This window comes from Pseudochaenichthys georgianus, unplaced genomic scaffold (assembly GCF_902827115.2).
Source record: "Pseudochaenichthys georgianus unplaced genomic scaffold, fPseGeo1.2 scaffold_1202_arrow_ctg1, whole genome shotgun sequence".
Classification (NCBI taxonomy): Eukaryota; Metazoa; Chordata; class Actinopteri; order Perciformes; family Channichthyidae; genus Pseudochaenichthys; species Pseudochaenichthys georgianus.
In genome coordinates, this window is record NW_027262134.1 from 22,159 (window position 1) to 42,409 (window position 20,251).

General features: G+C 41.4%; 1 protein-coding gene across 1 annotated transcript; it reads right to left on the reverse strand.

Moving 5' to 3' along the window:
* Positions 1-5,813: 5,813 nt before the first annotated feature.
* On the reverse strand, positions 5,814-17,860 carry lcp1 (lymphocyte cytosolic protein 1 (L-plastin); the record flags this gene model as incomplete). Its single annotated transcript, XM_034077019.2, is given in 14 exon segments — positions 5,814-6,421; positions 7,354-7,478; positions 8,092-8,212; positions 8,982-9,115; positions 9,652-9,766; positions 10,498-10,576; positions 10,831-10,867; positions 10,869-11,027; positions 12,457-12,552; positions 13,356-13,498; positions 14,538-14,703; positions 15,846-15,927; positions 17,016-17,148; positions 17,737-17,860. Coding segments are annotated over 14 exon segments (1,647 nt in total), but the record flags the coding sequence as incomplete, so codon positions are not given.
* Positions 17,861-20,251: the final 2,391 nt, after the last annotated feature.

Consider the following 20,251-nt stretch of genomic DNA (forward strand, 5'->3'; position numbering starts at 1 on the left):
CGGCCCACTCCCAAACCGCCCCCTACACACTACGGCCCACTCCCAAACCGCCCCCCTACGCACTACCCCTACACACTACGGCCCACTCCCAAACCGCCCCCTACGCACTACGGCCCACTCCCAAACCGCCCCCTACACACTACGGCCCACTCCCAAACCGCCCCTACACACTACGGCCCACTCCCAAACCGCCCCCTACACACTACCCCTACACACTACGGCCCACTCCCAAACCGCCCCCTACACACTACCCCTACACACTCCGGCCCACTCCCAACCGCCCCCTACATACTACGGCCCACTCCCAAACCGCCCCTACACACTACGGCCCACTCCCAAACCGCCCCTACACACTACGGCCCACTCCCAAACCGCCCCCTACACACTACCCTTACACACTACCCTTACACACTACCCCTACGCACTACGGCCCACTCCCAAACCGCCCCCTACACACTACGGCCCACTCCCAAACCGCCCCTACACACTACGGCCCACTCCCAAACCGCCCCCTACACACTACCCCTACACACTACGGCCCACTCCCAAACCGCCCCCTACACACTACCCCTACACACTCCGGCCCACTCCCAAACCGCCCCCTACATACTCCGGCCCACTCCCAAACCGCCCCTACACACTACGGCCCACTCCCAAACCGCCCCTACACACTACGGCCCACTCCCAAAACGCCCCTACACACTACCCTTACACACTACCCTTACACACTACCCCTACACACTACGGCCCACTCCCAAACCGCCCCCTACACACTACCCCTACACACTACGGCCCACTCCCAAACCGCCCCCTACACACTACCCCTACACACTACGGCCCACTCCCAAACCGCCCCCTACACACTACCCCTACACACTACGGCCCACTCCCAAACCGCCCCCTACACACTACCCCTACACACTCCGGCCCACTCCCAAACCGTCCCTACACACTACCCCTACACACTCCGGCCCACTCCCAAACCGCCCCCCTACACACTACGGTCCACTCCCAAAGAGCCCCCTACACTCTACCCCTACACACTACGGCCCACTCCCAAACCGCCCCCTACACACTACCCCTACACACTACGGCCCACTCCCAAACCGCCCCCTACACACTACCCCTACACACTACGGCCCACTCCCAAACAGCCCCCTACACACTACCCCTACACACTACGGCCCACTCCCAAACCGCCCCCTACACACTACGGCCCACTCCCAAACCGCCCCCTACACACTACGGCCCACTCCCAAACAGCCCCCCTACACACTACCCCTACACACTACGGCCCACTCCCAAACCGCCCCCTACACACTACCCTTACACACTACGGCCCACTCCGGCCCACTCCCAAACCGCCCCCTACACACTACGGCCCACTCCCAAACCGCCCCTACACACTACGGCCCACTCCCAAACCGCCCCTACACACTACGGCCCACTCCCAAACCGCCCCCTACACACTACGGCCCAATCCCAAACCAACCCTTACACACAACGGCCCAATCCCAAACCAACCCTTACACACTACGGCCCACTCCCAAACTGCCCCCTACACACTACGGCCCACTCCCAAACCGCCCCCTACACACTACGGCCCACTCCCAAACAGCCCCCTACACACTACGGCCCACTCCCAAACCGCCCCCTACACACTACCCTTACACACTACGGCCCACTCCGGCCCACTCCCAAACCGCCCCCTACACACTACGGCCCAATCTCAAACCGCCCCCTACACACTACGGCCCACTCCCAAACTGCCCCCTACACACTACGGCCCACTCCCAAACCGCCCCTACACACTACGGCCCACTCCCAAACCGCCCCCTACACACTACGGCCCAATCCCAAACCAACCCTTACACACAACGGCCCAATCCCAAACCAACCCTTACACCCTACCCCTACACACTACAGCCCACTCCCAAACCGACCCCTACACACAACGGTCCAATCCCAAACCAACCCCTACACCCTACCCCTACACACAACGGCCCAATCCCAAACCGACCCCTACACACAACGGCCCAATCCCAAACCAACCCTTACACCCTACCCCTACACACTACAGCCCACTCCCAAACCGACCCCTACACACTACCCGTCCGCCACATTAAGTGCTATTCCAGACCAACGGGTGTGGAGGGGAGTGGGCTATCAAGCCCTCAAACAGCGAGTCTGCATCGGTGCTGACTGGAGACCGGTCTCTACCTGACCGGTCTCAACGCTGTGTGTGTCCGTCAGGAAACACGCTGTGTACAAGTAGTTCCAGCAAACATCCACTGATAAACTGCGATGTTAACAACCTCATGTTTTTTGAGTTATTAATTTACATTTTTTTGTCTAAGAGATGCTGATTTGGGAGAGAGAGGGGAGGCTGTATTTACTCCCTCCATCTGAGAGGAGGGAGCCTCATGTGTCACTCCACGGAGTTCACTCCATCACGGGGGGGGGAGTGTGTAGGGCGTGGTTTGGGATTGGGCCTTTAAATCAGGTGTTTACACTTCCTGTTGGGTATCGTTTGCATTTCAACGATTCCGATTTTGCTTTTCGATTCCGGTTATTTTCGGTTCTCGATTCCGGTTATTTGAGAGTCCCGTGCCAATTTCACTGGGAGAGAAATATATTTCTGAAAACATTTCCTCAAATCTGTATTCATATTTACAAATAACTTCATACTGTTTAATTTGGTTGTGGTTATTGAATACAATTATATAAAAGTCTTATGACTCATGAGACATATCTGTAGTCCGGAACGACCACAAAACTACAAACATGGCGGCTCGTTTAGGAACTTGTTTAATCGTAAAAATACACAGAAAGTTCAGGGAAAGTTTCTGAAAAGATTTCAAGTAAGAATATCTCCACTTCCCCCGTCAGCGGTCTGAGGTCTCCTGAGATTCATTAATGTGGAGCGGGTCGTCTTATATCGTCCTCAGCTGTTCATAAAGAAACCGTCATGCAGACAGAGCGATAACAAATACTGTTGTTGTGCCCATTTGTATGTTGTTGTTTGTGAGCACTGGATGGCACACGGGGTATTCAGGGCAGTTGTAACGCGACTTTGAGTCCCAGAAAAACGCTATAAATGTAACTTATTATTGTTATTATTACACGTGGTTAGCGCAGCTTAGCGTAAACAATGGAAACGGGTGGGAACAGCTAGCATAGCTCGGGGTTCAAATCACTAAGTGGTGAACTAGCAGCAGCTCTGGAATGGAGTGCACCAGCTGGGCGTAAAAAAAGTAGGGCTTAACTCTAACGTCGGGCTTAGCTACGTCGACTTAGTGATTCGAATTTACACCGAGTGCACCAAGCCTGGCTCGTCTCGGTCGTAGCTGCGCCTGGTCTTAAGCCAAGCAACACACGTCTACATAATTCAACACTCAAACTCCTCCATTCAGAGCAAGCTAAGACTTGGATAACGAAGTGATGGATAACGGAAACCCAAAGAAGAGAACTGACGCCCACCCCCCGAAAAAGAAAGGGCGATTTTACAGAGCTGGTGGAGAAAGAGATCGTTCGTGTGGAGACCGCACGACTGAGAGCGGAACACGACAACATTGAGCTGGAGAAAGAGAAGTTAAGACTCAAAATTATAATTCTTAAGAATCCGCAAAGAAGACGATGTGTCGTTCACCATTCTCTAATCATATTCGTTGTACTTGTTTTTATCTCAATTTCATGTTAATAGATCTCCAAATGTTTTTTGAATAAAACGGCCTGATGAGAAGATGCGGTCACGATGGGAGCTTATTGAAATGCAAAAAAACAGCGTTCATATTACAAAATACAGGGCTATACGTTGTTTATGTGATTGCGGTTTAAGTCGTCCACCGATATCTTCGCGGATGCCAGGAGGATTTTTCTGCTTCTTCTTGTGTTGGGAGGTGAATATAGTTCCTCAGGCGGCGCTGGAGAGCCACGGAAACGTTTCTAATAGCCCGACATGCAGTTGTGCGATGAACATTAATCACGTCTCCCACGGTATTAAAGTAGAATCTGAGCGCCTGCAAGGTGAGCGGAGATCTCCTCGATTCAGTCACAAAGGGCTCGTCTGCGGAAACGAAACCTCTCCATCAGCTCACTGAACAGATGTCCAGTGGGGTTGTTCCATCACGGACGACTCTTTCTCTTCTTAAGGCCCTTTCGTTGTTAAACCTGTAAACAAGACGCCCTGCCATCGTTAATATCCTTCTTGCCTGTTTTACGTTACTATGGATACTAGTCTGTCTTTCCGATTTACGCCTGCTCCATACTAGGCGTAAAAGTTACACCCGGGCGCAACGCATAGCGGGCTTAGGTCTAAGTGGTGACTAGTCATAACTTTAGTTTGGTCTTAACCTTTGGTTCTACGTCGGGTTACGCCCAGCTGGTGCCCTCCACTCCTGGAGCTCACTGATCAATAATAACTAGGGCCGGGACTTTAACGCGTTAATTAAGATTAATTAATTACACAAAAACGCGCTAAAAAAATTAACGCACTTTAAACGCACTTATTTTTGCACAGCGGAACGTTTCTCACTGGATGCGTTTCAGGCGTACCGATTATACTGGAGCACCAACTAACGTTCATGACTTCAGCATGGGACTTCAAACAACAACAAACCACGGTGAACAATAGTCAAACATGAACGAACAAGCTGATGAGACCGCTTTGGTCGGCCCCGTGGATGGGACATTTTGTTTTAAAAAACGGACGGATGGAAGCGTCGATAAGAGCCGCAGCACATCAAGCCCAAAGTGCAAAGCATGTAGCAGCTAGCATGTAGCAGTTAGCATGTAGCAGCTAGCATGTAGCAGCTAGCAGTTAGCATGTAGCAGTTAGCATGTAGCAGCTAGCATGTAGCAGCTAGCATGTAGCAGCTAGCATGTAGCAGTTAGCCCGACTCCGAGTGCAAGGAACCACACCCTGACCCAACTCACACTCAACCAGATGACTGGGTTCAGGGCCAGGATAAGTCAGTCCACGTCTGAGAGGATAACCAGCTCCCTGGACTGCACTCGACTGTCGACCACCTGGAGTCACATCCATGTGAAACTGCTTCTCACTGTTCTCAGGTCAGATATGTATATTTGATTACAAATGCGATTAATTTCGATTAATTAATTACAAAGCCTCTAATTAATTAGATTACTTTTTTTAATCGAGTCCCGGCTCTACTAATAACATCTGGTTTGTTTGTTACCATCTGTTCACATGGTAACATCGTTAGGTCAGAATTCAAAATGTCTCTGATTCTCCAGAGCTTCTTCAAAATGTGGATTTCCTTTAGATTGTAGCACGAGCATCACAGAACACGCTGTTTTGGGTTTAATAAATGGTATTAATAGCAAGAACGTCTCGGTGGTAACTGGAGAGCGTCCATCTGAAACTCGCAGGATGGATCCGTGGTGATGGTGAGGGGGGGCGGAAGGCACCAGAACGTTCTCCCTCGCGCTGAAACGGCACAGATTCAGAAAGTCATTTAGTTATAGGGTGAGATTTATCTACGATGCTCGGGCTAACATCTGAAGCAAATCCACATTTTGAAGCCGATATCTTGAAGGAGGATGGGGCATCAGAATTTAAATCCTTACCTACCAATATTAACAAGTTTAAAACTCATTACAATACGTCCAATGTGAACTGAACTGCTGCTAATTTAACATTTAGTGATTTTAACCCCGAGAGGCTAGCCGTTCCCAGAGTCTATGCTAAGCTAATGAAGTCACTCTAAATGTTAGCTCAGTGATGCCGTTTGTTGTCACCTGACTGTTTCTCTAGTAACACGAGAGCTGTTACCAAGCAACAACAACACAACTGATTATACAAAAAACTTTATTTATTGCAAACATTTGGTGTAAAAGATTGTGATTTGAGTGAAAACCCTGAGCAGAGATAAGAAGAGGAACCACAGACTTTGAAGCCTCTCAATGTTTGCAGAGGAAATCTCCGGTGGTCCCGTTTCACCCTGAAGTACCTGATTGTATTAATATGTATTTATTTAGTAAACATGAGGAACATCACAGATGACTGAGCAACATAAACATCTGTCCTGTTTGGAGTTTTGACCCTGAAGTACCTGACTTTTTATTAATTAACCTCAGTATCTCAGTATTGCTAATGTGTTAACGAGGCGGTTTCAGGCCCTCTTCAGGCCCTCTTCAGGCCGGCTTCAGGCCCGCTTCAGGCCCTCGTCAGGCCCTGTTCAGGCCCGGTTCAGGCCCGCTTTAGGCCCGCTTCAGGCCCGGTTCAGGCCCTCTCCAGGCCCTGTTCAGGCCCTGTTCAGGCCCTCTTCAGGCCCTCTTCATGCCGCGGGCCATCAGGCAGGCGAACACCGTCATCACCATCTTAGGGTTCACCTCCACCAGGTCCTCCGGCAGCGCGTACACTCGGGCGCCCATCTTCCTCGCCATGGAGATAGCATACCTGCAGAAACAGGAAGTGATCACAGGTTCTGTTATTCCACCTGAACAATCTGTACTCGCATATCCTCGCCTGCTTCCACGACCTCACAGGATAGAGGATACTGTTCATTTAAAGCTACTGTGAACAAGTTTAAATCTGAATCGGGTTAATTGGCAGGTACATTCACACCTCGGCTGTTCCTGTGAGGTATCTGATTCTGTAAGATACCAGGACTGTATTTATCCCGAAGGAAGTTGTTGTGCCAGAGTTACAAAGAGACGGTAAACAGTGCAGTGAAAACATTCATTAAATATCTACAAGAAACACAACTAATGCAAAGACCTGACGAGCAGTAACGAGAAGTGCAAGAAAATGTAGTGGCAGATACGTGATTGCACGTTAGTGTTGATATTGCAAATGTTATAGAGCAGAGAGAGTTTGTAATGATGGTATTCAGATTGACACACAGTGGGAGGAGTTATTATAGACACACAGTGGGAGGGGTTATAGACACACAGTGGGAGGAGTTATAGGCACACAGTGGGAGGAGTTATAGACACACAGTGGGAGGAGTTATAGGCACACAGTGGGAGGAGTTATAGACACACAGTGGGAGGAGTTATAGGCACACAGTGGGAGGAGTTATAGGCACACAGTGGGAGGAGTTATAGACACACAGTGGGAGGAGTTATAGGCACACAGTGGGAGGAGTTATAGGCACACAGTGGGAGGAGTTATAGGCACACAGTGGGAGGAGTTATAGACACACAGTGGGAGGAGTTATAGACACACAGTGGGAGGAGTTATAGGCACACAGTGGGAGGAGTTATAGACACACAGTGGGAGGGGTTATAGACACACAGTGGGAGGGGTTATAGAGTGTTATGGGAGGAAAGAGCTCCAGTGGTCTCAGTAGTCTCAGTCTACAGTGAATGTGACTCTGAAGTGTTTACTTTGCGTTGTTGAGCTTCTCGTCCTCCGTCAGGTCTTCGGTCTTCAGCAGGTCGTATCTGATTGATCCGGGCTGGATGGAGTCGATCAGGTCCAGGACCGGCATGCTGCTGCTGATCGACGCGTCCTGAGACACAGGCGCAGGGAGAGGGGTTGAGGAGGGGGATTACAGAGTGGTGTGTAAATATAAATATTGAAAACGTTTTTTTAAACGATAGTGGTTTTTTTAAACTTACAAAAAAAGTTTTTTTTATAAAATGTCACATATGTAAAAGAAAGGTTACAAAAATTATGAAATCTCGTAAATGTAAAAAAATAAAAAGTCCTAGTTTAGTAATGTTAATAAAAAGGTTAAAAAGTAGGGATAACATTTCATAGTATAGTATCTGGAAAGTCAAAAGAACGGGTTATATCTCAAAACTTGATCCTCACACACGCAATGATGAATGTTTGGTCCTCAGAAGTATGGCAAAACAAACACACCACGACACATACATGATTATTATAAATTGTAGAAAAAGGGTAAAATATAGTCTGGTATGTTTTTTATTTTTTATAATAAAATGTAAAAACAAAAGAAAGTAAAACAAAAAAAAGTAAAAATGTCCAGAAAGATTGAAAGTGTAGTGTCGAAGAAAGTCGAAGTTTGTCCAAAAGAGTTACAAAAAGTTTAAAATAGTCGTAATATAATATGTAAATGGTATTTCAGAAATAAATGTAATATCCAGGTGTGTGTTCACCTTGAAGCTGCTGATGGTGGGTTTCCCCGCCTGAGTGAGAGCATCGTTCACCCAGCACACGATGGTGTCATCCGTCACTTTACGACCGTCGCCCAGATCCTCCAGGATGTTCAGAGTGTACCTGAGGAGACACACCGCCACAATAAAAGATCATGCTGAGGAGACACACCGCCACAATAAAAGATCATGCTGAGGAGACACACCGCCACAATAAAAGATCACGCTGAGGAGACACACCGCCACAATAAAAGATCACGCTGAGGAGACACACCGCCACAATAAAAGATCACGCTGAGGAGACACACCGCCACAATAAAAGATCACGCTGAGGAGACACACCGCTAAACAATAAAAGATCATGCTGAGGAGACACACCGCCACAATAAAAGATCACGCTGAGGAGACACACCGCCACAATAAAAGATCATAATGAGGAGACACACCGCCACAATAAAAGATCACGCTGAGGAGACACACCGCCACAATAAAAGATCACGCTGAGGAGACACACCGCCACAATAAAAGATTATGCTGAGGAGACACACTGCCACAATAAAAGATCATGCTGAGGAGACACACCGCCACAATAAAAGATCACGCTGAGGAGACACACCGCCACAATAAAAGATCACGCTGAGGAGACACACCGCCACAATAAAAGATCATGCTGAGGAGACACACCGCCACAATAAAAGATCACGCTGAGGAGACACACCGCCACAATAAAAGATCACGCTGAGGAGACACACCGCCACAATAAAAGATCATGCTGAGGAGACGGTTTGTGTTCCTTCCAGAGAATGGATGGGTTTTGTCGGAGATTTGTTCAGAGGTCTTTGAGGCAGTAACTGTTTGATGGTAAAGGTTTAAAGAGCTTTCGTTTGAGTTACCTCCTCATGAGCTGCCAGAGCAGAGCGAGGGTGAGCTTTCGATTCCCGGAGTGCAGGTCCTGCCCCGCGATGCCGACCAGAGAGAACTTGGCCTCCTTCTTCCCCAACTCCACCGCGTAGTTACAGTTCTCCAGCTGAAACAGGAGGATTTATCTCTCTGAAGTTTCACACTCTTTGATTTTAGACGAATATTTTAACATTTAAAAAACGTGTTGAAAAATGTTTGAAAAAAAGTACAAAAATAAGTAATGTAAAAAAAAGTCAATGAAGGTTATTTTGTCAAAGAAAAGACAAAAAGTTAAGGTATGGATTGTCAAAAGAAGTTTTAATTACAGTCAGTATAGTATGCTGGAAAATAAATGTATAGTTAAGAATAAAATGTAAAAAAAGTTACAAAAATTAGAAAATAAAAAAAGTCACACTTTAGTCGGAAATAGTTTGGAAAAAAGTGTAAAAGAAGATAATAGAAGGTTTTGAGATATAGCTATAGTAAGTCATAAAAAGTTCATATGTCTCTTTTAAAAAAGTAATTGTATGTCGACCAAAAAAACTAGTAGGAAAAGTTAAAGAATAGTATAAAATGTACAACAACCATAATAGTGTACGTCAAATAAAGTACAGAACTACATTGAGATTCAGCGCAGAATACTCAGTATCTGCATTTCGTCACCTTCTTCATGTTGCTTCCCAGTTTGGAGTATGGCGGCTTGTTGACTTTGTCCCAATCCACTGGGACCTTAATCTTCTCGTAGAGCTGGAAGATCACCAGCGCGTCGTCAATGTCCCTGAAACACAACGCAAAAACAACAAGTAAAGGTCATGTAAGTCATAACAATTACAAGAAAATAACCGCATAATATGTCATTACAAAAAAAGAAATAAGTTATAGAAATCATGGAAAGTCATGTCGCAAAAAAATACAATAAATGTCATAATTCATTTTCAAACCATGTCCTCCGCCTGAATGTCTTGCAGTGCTCAGAGACACTATGTATATGTTTATTTAGCTATTTTCTTTCTTTATTTTTATTATCGCTATTGAATAAAAATCTCCCATAGTTTCTGTGTGTTTATGTAAATGTATGTATGTGTCTTGGTGTGTTTGTTTTGATACACTTATGAGGACCAAACATTCGTCATTGAGCCTTGGTGTTGGGTTCAGGGGGGCACAGGTTCAAACCCCACTGCAGTCAGCATGTCGTTGTGTCCCTGAGACCCTTGACCCCAAATTGCTCCTGTGCCCTCAGTGCTGAGTATGTGAGTCGCTTTGGATAAAAGCGTCTAATAAGTAACATGTAATGTGTGTACGTGTGTTTGTTTTGCTGTCTTTATGAGGATCAAATATTGAGATATAACCCATTCTGTGAGGACTTTTTGTTTTGTCCTCACCAAAAAATACTGTCTGCCTCAAGATGAACAATACTCAATGTTTTTATATTTTCAGCAACTTTCCTCATAAGAAAAGTAATGGCTTATATATATATATATATATATATATATATATATGTTTTCTTACACGTAGAGGTGGTTCACTCGAGGATTCACTCCCAGAGAATTCATCCAGTTCCTGAAGGTCCGCTCCTCCCGGGTCTCACCTGGAAAACATCCGGAAACATCAGAACACTGAAGAGAAGCTGAATATAAACGCTCTGTTCTGATATGAACTCTAATATAATAATTATCTGAAAACAAATAAATAAATCATCAACAATAATAATAATATTTATATAAAGCTTTTAAATTATTATTCTATCTAATATATATGTTTTTGGTGAGATAATATATATATATATATATAGATAGATATATATGGTGAGAGGTTTCAGAAACAGACGGGGGATAAACGAACCCTCGATGGAGCTCCAGTCGATGTCCACGTTCTCAGGGTTTCTTTAGCGCCGGGTATTTGTTGAACAGGTTAGCAACGAAGGCCAGGTTGAGTTTGGGGTTGCCGCGGACGACGTCTGTCGGCATGACGAACTGTCTGCAGCCGAGCCGGTCTGCCTGCTGCAACATCATCTCCGCTCTCTCCACATCGTCCTTCTCCTGTAGGGGGCAGCAAAGAGCTTTAATATCATTTATATACAGAGATGTATTATTAATTAACAACATGTCCTCCTTCTCCTGTAGGGGGCAGCAAAGAGCTTTAATATCAATTATATACAGAGATTTATTATTAATTAACAACATGTCCTCCTTCTCCTGTAGGGGGCAGCAAAGAGCTTTAATATAATTTATATACAGAGATTTATTATTAATTAACAACATGTCCTCCTCCTGTAGGGGGCAGCAACGAGCTTTAATATAATTTATATACAGAGATTTATTATTAATTAACAACATGTCCTCCTTCTCCTGTAGGGGGCAGCAAAGAACTTTAATATAATTTATATACAGAGATTTATTATTAATTAACAACACGTCCTCCTTCTCATGTAGGGGGCAGCAAAGAGCTTTAATATAATTTATATACAGAGATTTATTATTAATTAACAACATGTCCTCCTTCTCCTGTAGGGGGCAGCAAAGAGCTTTAATATCATTAAGAGATTTATTATTAATTATTTATTAACTAAACATAATTAATATCACCTCTTTGAGACATTTATAAATGATCATTATTAAAACACTTATTTAATGTTTTATTATTATTAGTTTTTTTTTCTCATTTCATTGTTGGGTATTATATATTTAGTTTTAGTTTTGTACTTTGTGATTAGAGGGTAAAGCATACAATATTTGTCATTTCCAATAATGCACCGAGGTGGATGCAGTGAGAGCACTTACACTTTTAAAAATACTGAGAGAGAGATTTTATATAAGAAAAATCTAAATTTCAAGAAAAATCGTGGATATTCTCTGATATTTATAAACAGAATGACAAATATTTGCCACACTTGACAAAACTCGAAATCTTACTCATATATATCTAGTCAGAATACGTCTCTCCGCCTGATATAAGACATGAGAACTTCAGAAGTAACACTGCTGTGAGATATCGGGTCTTGTTTTCAGACAATGCCTCATCTTGTTAAGTCAAATCATCTTATTTTGAGTTGTATCTCAAATGAAACTCATAACATCTCCTGATTCTGGTCAAATATAGTTCACGATGAGTTCTCCCAGCTAATTATAAGATCGGATTTATCTAAATATCCCATCTTATTTCAAGACATCTTACAAATGTTCACTTGTTCTATTGGCCGGCTTTTGTACTTATTTCAAGGGAAAACACCTTGTTTTCGTTTTTGTTTTACTTGTTTTTGGAGCAGCATTTTTTCCAGTGCACGACTAAATGACGGTGTAATGGAGCCATTGCAAGTTGAAAAAAGCCAAGATTAAAACAATACATTTATATTATTTAGTACTATTGTATATTATGTCATTAAAAAGTAAAGAAAAGGTGTAAAAAAGTATATCAGGATGAGGTTTATAAACAGATATCATGGAATAAAAGTGTGATCTCGTGTCTGACCCTGAGTCCGGACACATCGATGGCGATGGGGGGGATCCCCTCCTCGTCTCCTTTCGGGGCGACCTGGTTCAGGATGCTGTAGTACGCCTTCGAGTCCTGAAACACAAGAAATATAAACAATATATTTTAATCCGTCTTTGAAATAAGATAGAAAATCATTTCCTTGATTTTTCACTTCTTGTTTATTATTTAAAATTATACAATTTGGCTTTTTTATCATTTATTTTGCTTTTGAATAAAAATCTCCCATCTTTTCTGTCCGTTTATGAAAATGTATGTATGTGTCTTGGTGTGTTTGTTTTGCTATACTTATGAGGACCGGACATTCATCAATGTGTGTAGGTATGTTTGTTTTGCTGTATTTATGAGGATCCAGTATTGAGATATAACCTGTTCTGTGAGGACTTTTTGTTTTGTCCTCACCAAAAAATACTGTTACGGGCCCAGCATGAACAATACTCAATGTTTTGATATTTTCAGCAACAGTCCTTTTATGAAAAGTAATGGCTCCCCCTAGAGGACATATGTTTGTACTACAGCTGTTTTCAGAATCAGGTTGATTGCAAAGTAGACACATACGAGGTATATATGGATCATACATAAACACAGTTAAAGAAGATCAATTGTAAGAAAAACTACCAAAAAAACTATTTAAAAAAATGATTATAAGATTAAAATATAGAAAATGATTTACATGAAATATAGATATTCAAAAAATAAAAATATACAATAAAATATGACAAAATATTAAATAAAATAATTTGTATTAATTGTGTGTGTGTGTGCGTGCGTGTGTGTGTGTGTGTGTGTGTGGCTGCTCTAATTTGTATTAATTGTGTGTGTGTGTGTGCGTGTGTGTGTGTGTGTGTGTGTGTGTGTGTGTGTGTGTGTGTGTGTACCTTGATGTCGGAGCTGAAGTTGTTGATCTTACTGCAGCCGGCCTCCTCCAGGTGGAAGTTGGCCCAGCGCAGCAGCAGCTCTTCGGGGGAAAGTTTCATCAGATCTTCCAGAGACTCTCCGTCACGCAGAAGAGCCATCAGAGCTACACACACACACACACACACACACACACACACACACACACACACACACACACACACACACACACACACACAAACACACACACACAAAGGAAGGGAAACAAATCAGTGTATTTCAATAACTCCAATAACACTACATAACAACAAAGACTAACCCCTGTAGTGCAACACTACTTGTGTAAATATATACTGTAGCGCTTCATAATTATTGTTATTAATGGCTGCTGTCTCTTAGATAGACAATTTAACTTCTGTAAATAACTGTTCAATATATACTTGCACTGTGAATACTATCACAGCTGCTATCACACCACGTTACACATGTTACACTTACTGGTACTAGATGTGTATTTAATAAATTGTCATTTCAATTTGTATCTTTGATATTGTATGCATGCTTCTTCATTATTTCCAAGCTGTCTTTGGCTCTTTACTTGCTGTAACTGTACATTTCCCCTCTGTGGGACGGCTAAAGTTATTCTGATTTGATTTACATGTGTGTAGACTTTTTGCACTACTTTGTATTTTATTATATATGTTGCATTGCTGGAGGAGCTCAGGTCAGAAGATGTTCATTGCCATTTCTACACTGAGCATATGACAATAAAACCTTTGAATTTAATTTAATTATTTTTCAAGTTGTTATGGCTATGGGTTAGGCAGGTGCAGTTGTGTTTAACTTTGTTATTAATATTAACCTTCGTTCCTGCTGAGCTCGATGTCTGCATGCTTCTTAATTATCAAGCTATCTTTGCTCTTGCTGTACCTGTACATTTATTTGGTAAAAAGGTATTCTGATTCGTTTTTAAGGCTGTACTTTGTGCTGCAGCTATGTTTGACTTTGTTATTAGTATTTCACCCCCCTCACCTTCGTTCCTGCTGAGCTCGATGTCTGCATGCTTCTTAATTATTTTCAAGCTATTTTGGCTCTTTACCTACTCTAATAATGTGAATTGACCCTCTATGGGGCAAGTAAAGGTATTCTGATTTGTTTGTATACTTCGTGCTGCAGTTGTATTTGACTTTGTTATTGATACTAACCTTCGTTCCTGCTGAGCTCGATGTCAGCGAACAGCCCGATCTTGATGACCTGCCACAGCAGACCCAGGACCAGGTGCTGCCGGCCCTCCTTCAGGTCCTCCGCTCCTATGTTGACCACGTGGCAGCCAATGGCTGACGACGAGTTCAGAGCCAGGTTCAGGTTCTCCTGCAGATCAGAGACCCCAAGATTCAAAGGTTTTATTGTCATATGCACAAAGCTAAACAATTGTTAAATACCAACCAATAAGCAATATAATATATATATACAGTACATTGACTACAGGTCTTTGAAGATTTTTTAGTGACCAAAATAAACAGCAATGTTCAGATAAATTACTTATTTATGTTTTGAATAAAGGTGAATGTATTGTTTTATTAATATCACTCTATGAACATAATACGTATCGTCTATCTGTTAATTGTGGCTGTCTTTTCACACTAAAATGGTCCTGACGTCCTCTACAGTGGACATACTGTAATATTTAAAAATTAAATTAAAAAAGTCTAAATTACAAGATGTTTTTTTAACCCTAAATATGTAGGAAATAAAAAATAAAGAAGATTGGAAAACATATTTTTTTCGAGGAAACCGCATTTTAATGACTTTCCTTTATTTTATTTATTTTTTATTCTAACCTTTTTTTATGTTACCATATCTTATTCAATATGCTCCTTAGATCACTTTTTATTTTATTTGTTTTATTATTTTCTCCTCATAGCGTTGACCCTGAGATTACGTTGTTTTTAAAGTGTGCTATCGGAATGAAATATTATTATATATATATATGCCGTTAATAACTGTGCAATATATACCTAAAATACAAAAATACAGAATAAAAAGTAGAGCCGTTAACAAACACCTTCAGAAACCTTGTGCTAGTAAAGTCTATATACATAGTACATTAGTAACTGATATTTGCATTAAGAAGGTCAGCCTGAATCTGATTCATGAAAGGCAGGTTTTCATATCAATAAAATCCTTTCTGATCCTAAATATCTTGGTTTCTTCTCTGAGGCCACGTTGCTCTGGTGTCTTACAGAATACACTAAAACACATCTGATTGATATTTATTTTCTTTTGGATTAATTTGCATTGCATTTGATATTGAGGTAAAAGTAATGAGATTACTTTTATATTTTGATGCTCAGACATTTTAGAGGTTTCTAGTCATTATAACGGATTGCATTGTACTCTGGTTATGATGTAAAGGGATGCATATCTGCTGTAATGCAGGAGCTGATGGACGTGCTAACAAACTAAATGAATATATATATATATATATGTATCTACATTAAAGTGTGTGGTACCTGGATGGTGAAGGGAGTGAGTTTCTTCTTGTTGATCGTCCTCTCGTCGATGGTGTCGGGGACGGACAGGTTGATCATCTTACTGACAAGAAAACATTTTAATATTAACATACATTAACAGAGAGAAACACAACCTGGAACACATGTATGGTTTAATGGCTTGATTACACTTGTTTTGGTATTATTTGATGTTCTTTTTAATAATAATAATAATAATACATTTATTTTGGGGGGTGCCTTTCATAACACCCAAGGACACCTTACAGGGTTACAGATTTACAATTTACAATTTTACCTTACAAATTAAAACAGTGGATTTAGTGAAGTATCCGCCGGGGTAAGACAAGACAAACAGGACACTGACTACAAAAGGACACAAAAGGACACAAAGGGACACAAAGGGACACAAAAGGACACAAATTGACACAAAAGGACACAAAAGGACACACAGGGACACAAAAGGACACAAAAGGACACAAAAGGACACACAGGGACACAAAGGGACACAAAAGGACACAAAGGGACACAAAAGGACACAAAAGGACACAAAGGGACACAAAAGGACACAAAGGGACACAAAAGGACACAAAGGGACAAAAAGGGACACAAAAGGACACACAGGGACACAAAGGGACACAAAAGGACACAAAGGGACACAAAAGGACACAAAGGGACACAAAAGGACACAGGGTACAGATTATAGAGAAAATGCCAGTTTGGTGGGTTTTGAGTTGGGTTTTGAATGTAGTGGAATCAGACGGATGCGTCGTGGCAGGGTGTTCCAGAGTCTGGGAGCCGAGCAGCTGAAAGCTTTTAAAGCTTTTAAACTCTTTTTCTTTAATTAAATGTATTATGTTAATAGATGGTTCAGGTTAGTTCAAAGCAATAACATTACGTTAAACTTAATAGTATTGCTTTCAACTAAACTGATACAGTTATGTGAAATCTGTTGACATAAAACATTTAATTAAAGTCAATGCTTCAGTTTTTTCAGTGAACTTTGGAAGTTTTACAACAAACTGCAACTTTTATTGTTGTCCTTCTGGATCGATACTTTTCTAATATTTCATGCCTCTTTATTAATACTACTCTTTACTTTTGCTGTCACAATATAAATGTCTCCTCTGTGGGAATAACAAAGGTCTCTTTCTGATTGATTGTGCGTTGTACCAGAGCACGATGCCGTCCCCCATGGCGGTGAACAGGTCGTCGGTGTGGGGGTCCATCGGCAGGACGTGTTTACAGTCAGCATCTTTCTCCAGAGCTTTATTGATCCAGTTCACAAACGCCACCTTCTCCTCCTCTGCACGGGAAACAAACCACAGTCAAACCAACTGAAATATATACTCTGTTGCAAGGTTTCAAGGTTTTATTGCATTCTACAGTCAATGGAAATCTGAGGTCACAGGCTCCTGCAACAGAGCAACGCAATACAACAGATAAAATAGGGCAAGTAAATACAAATTAAAACAAATAAATAAAGTCGAATAGAAATAGTGCAATCAGAGTCTACAAGTAATATAGAGTCTGATTGCACTATTTCTATTCTATTTGATTTGTTTTTATGTTACTATTGACTGCTACCAAGATAGAAAATCCACAGCCTTGATTTCATTTTAGTAACATGTAGTTTCCTTGATTTTAAATGTGTTGTTTATTATTTTAAATTGTGCATTCTGGCTTTCATATATTTTATCGTTAATTATCGGTATTGAATAAAAATCTCCCACAGTTTCCGTGTGTTTATGTAAATGTATGTGTCTTGGTGTGTTTGTTTTGCTATACTTGTGAGGACCGAACATTCGTCATTGTGTGGACGGATGTTTGTTTTGCTGAAAGTCTTGCATAGTTTAAATATAGAAAATGTGAATATGCATAATATGTTTAGTACCTGAGTAAGAGTGCTGCGTTCCCGACTGCTCCGACGTTCCCGCCACGTTCCTGAGTCCCTCTTTCTTATTGATGGCTTTCCGGAAGGTCTTGGCCACATCGCTGCTCTTCAGCCCGTGCACTATCTGGAGGGGAGAATACGCATGTTTAAATATATTAAATAACAAAGAAACTGTATATACTTTACTTTTACCATGCATACATGTTGGCTGCTACTACTTGTTTATGTTCACATCGTTTTTTATAATCTGCTACTTTTTATAATAGATGTATTCAATTGTTATTAATGAAGGCGTGGTTGACTCTTTGTTTGATATGTTCGTGTTCTGTTTTATTGAGCCTTGTAAATGCACCCTGCTCTCTGATTTCTGAAAAACACACTTTCAAAAAAAGTGCATGAATTTAATTTGAGTTGAGGCTAAAACTTGCCATATAGTAAGATTTAAATGAATTAAATAATTATAAATATTTGAACCTAGTAGTGTAACTAATAACCACTTACTCAGCAGTGAGTAGTAAGTAAAGTAAGATATTACAATTTTTAAATGACCCAGTCAGAGCCTTTTCAATTCGAGCACCTCTCCTTTGGAATCGTCTTCCATTTCAGATCCAAAGCTATTTCCGTTGACTCCTTTAAAAGCAAACACCAAATACCTGTACTTTCTACTTCTGTCATGTTGAACTCAAATACCTGTACTTTCTACTTCTGTCATGTTGAACTCAAATACCTGTACTTTCTACTTCTTACATGTTGAACTCAAATACCTGTACTTTCTACTTCTGTCATGTTGAACTCAAATACCTGTACTTTCTACTTCTTACATGTTGAACCCAAATACCTGTACTTTCTACTTCTTACATGTTGAACCCAAATACCTGTACTTTCTACTTCTTACATGTTGAACCCAAATACCTGTACTTTCTACTTCTTACATGTTGAACTCAAATACCTGTACTTTCTACTTCTTACATGTTGAACTCAAATACCTGTACTTTCTACTTCTTACATGTTGAACACAAATACCTGTACTTTCTACTTCTTACATGTTGAACACAAATACCTGTACTTTCTACTTCTTACATGTTGAACTGAAATACCTGTACTTTCTACTTCTTACATGTTGAACTCAAATACCTGTACTTTCTACTTCTTACATATTGAACTCAAATACCTGTACTTTCTACTTCTTACATGTTGAACTCAAATACCTGTACTTTCTACTTCTTACATATTGAACTCAAATACCTGTACTTTCTACTTCTTACATGTTGAACTCAAATACCTGTACTTTCTACTTCTTACATATTGAACCCAAATACCTGTACTTTCTACTTCTCACATGTTGAACTCAAATACCTGTACTTTCTACTTCTCACATGTTGAACTCAAATACCTGTACTTTCTACTTCTCTCATGTTGAACCCAAATACCTGTACTTTCTACTTCTCACATGTTGAACTCAAATACCTGTACTTTCTACTTCTCACATGTTGAACTCAAATACCTGTACTTTCTACTTCTCACATGTTGAACTCAAATACCTGTACTTTCTACTTCTTACATGTTGAACTCAAATACCTGTACTTTCTACTTCTCACATGTTGAACTCAAATACCTGTACTTTCTACTTCTCACATGTTGAACTCAAATACCTGTACTTTCTACTTCTTACAGGTTGAACTCAAATACCTGTACTTTCTACTTCTTACATGTTGAACACAAATACCTGTACTTTCTACTTCTTACATGTTGAACTCAAATACCTGTACTTTCTACTTCTTACATGTTGAACCCAAATACCTGTACTTTCTACTTCTTACATGTTGAACACAAATACCTTTGTACACTTCAAAGCCTCTTTACTTTGACTTGAGTAAAGAAGTTTAGTCAGTACTTCTACTTTTACCAGAGTATCTTTAAACACGAGTATCTGTACTTCTACTTGAGTCCAGGATGTGTGTACTTCTACTTAAGTACAGGATGTGTGTACTTCTACTTGAGTACAGGATGTGTGTACTTCTACTTGAATACAGGATGTATGTACTTCTACTTGAGTACAGGATGTGTGTAGTTCTACTGGTACTTCTACTTGAGTACAGGATGTGTGTAGTTCTACTGGAGTACAGGATGTATGTACTTCTACTTGAATACAGGATGTATGTACTTCTACTTGAGTACAGGATATGTGTACTTCTACTTGAATACAGGATGTATGTACTTCTACTTGATTACAGGATGTGTGTACTTCTACTTGAATACAGGATGTGTGTACTTCTACTTGAATACAGGATGAGTGTACTTCTACTGTAGTACAGGATGTGTGTACTTCTACTGTAGTACAGGATGTGTGTACTTCTACTTGAGTACAGGATGTGTGTACTTCTACTGTAGTACAGGATGTGTGTACTTCTACTGTAGTACAGGATGTGTGTACTTCTACTTGAGTAAAGGATGTGTGTACTTCTACTGGAGTACAGGATGTGTGTACTTCTACTTGAGTAAAGGATGTGTGTAC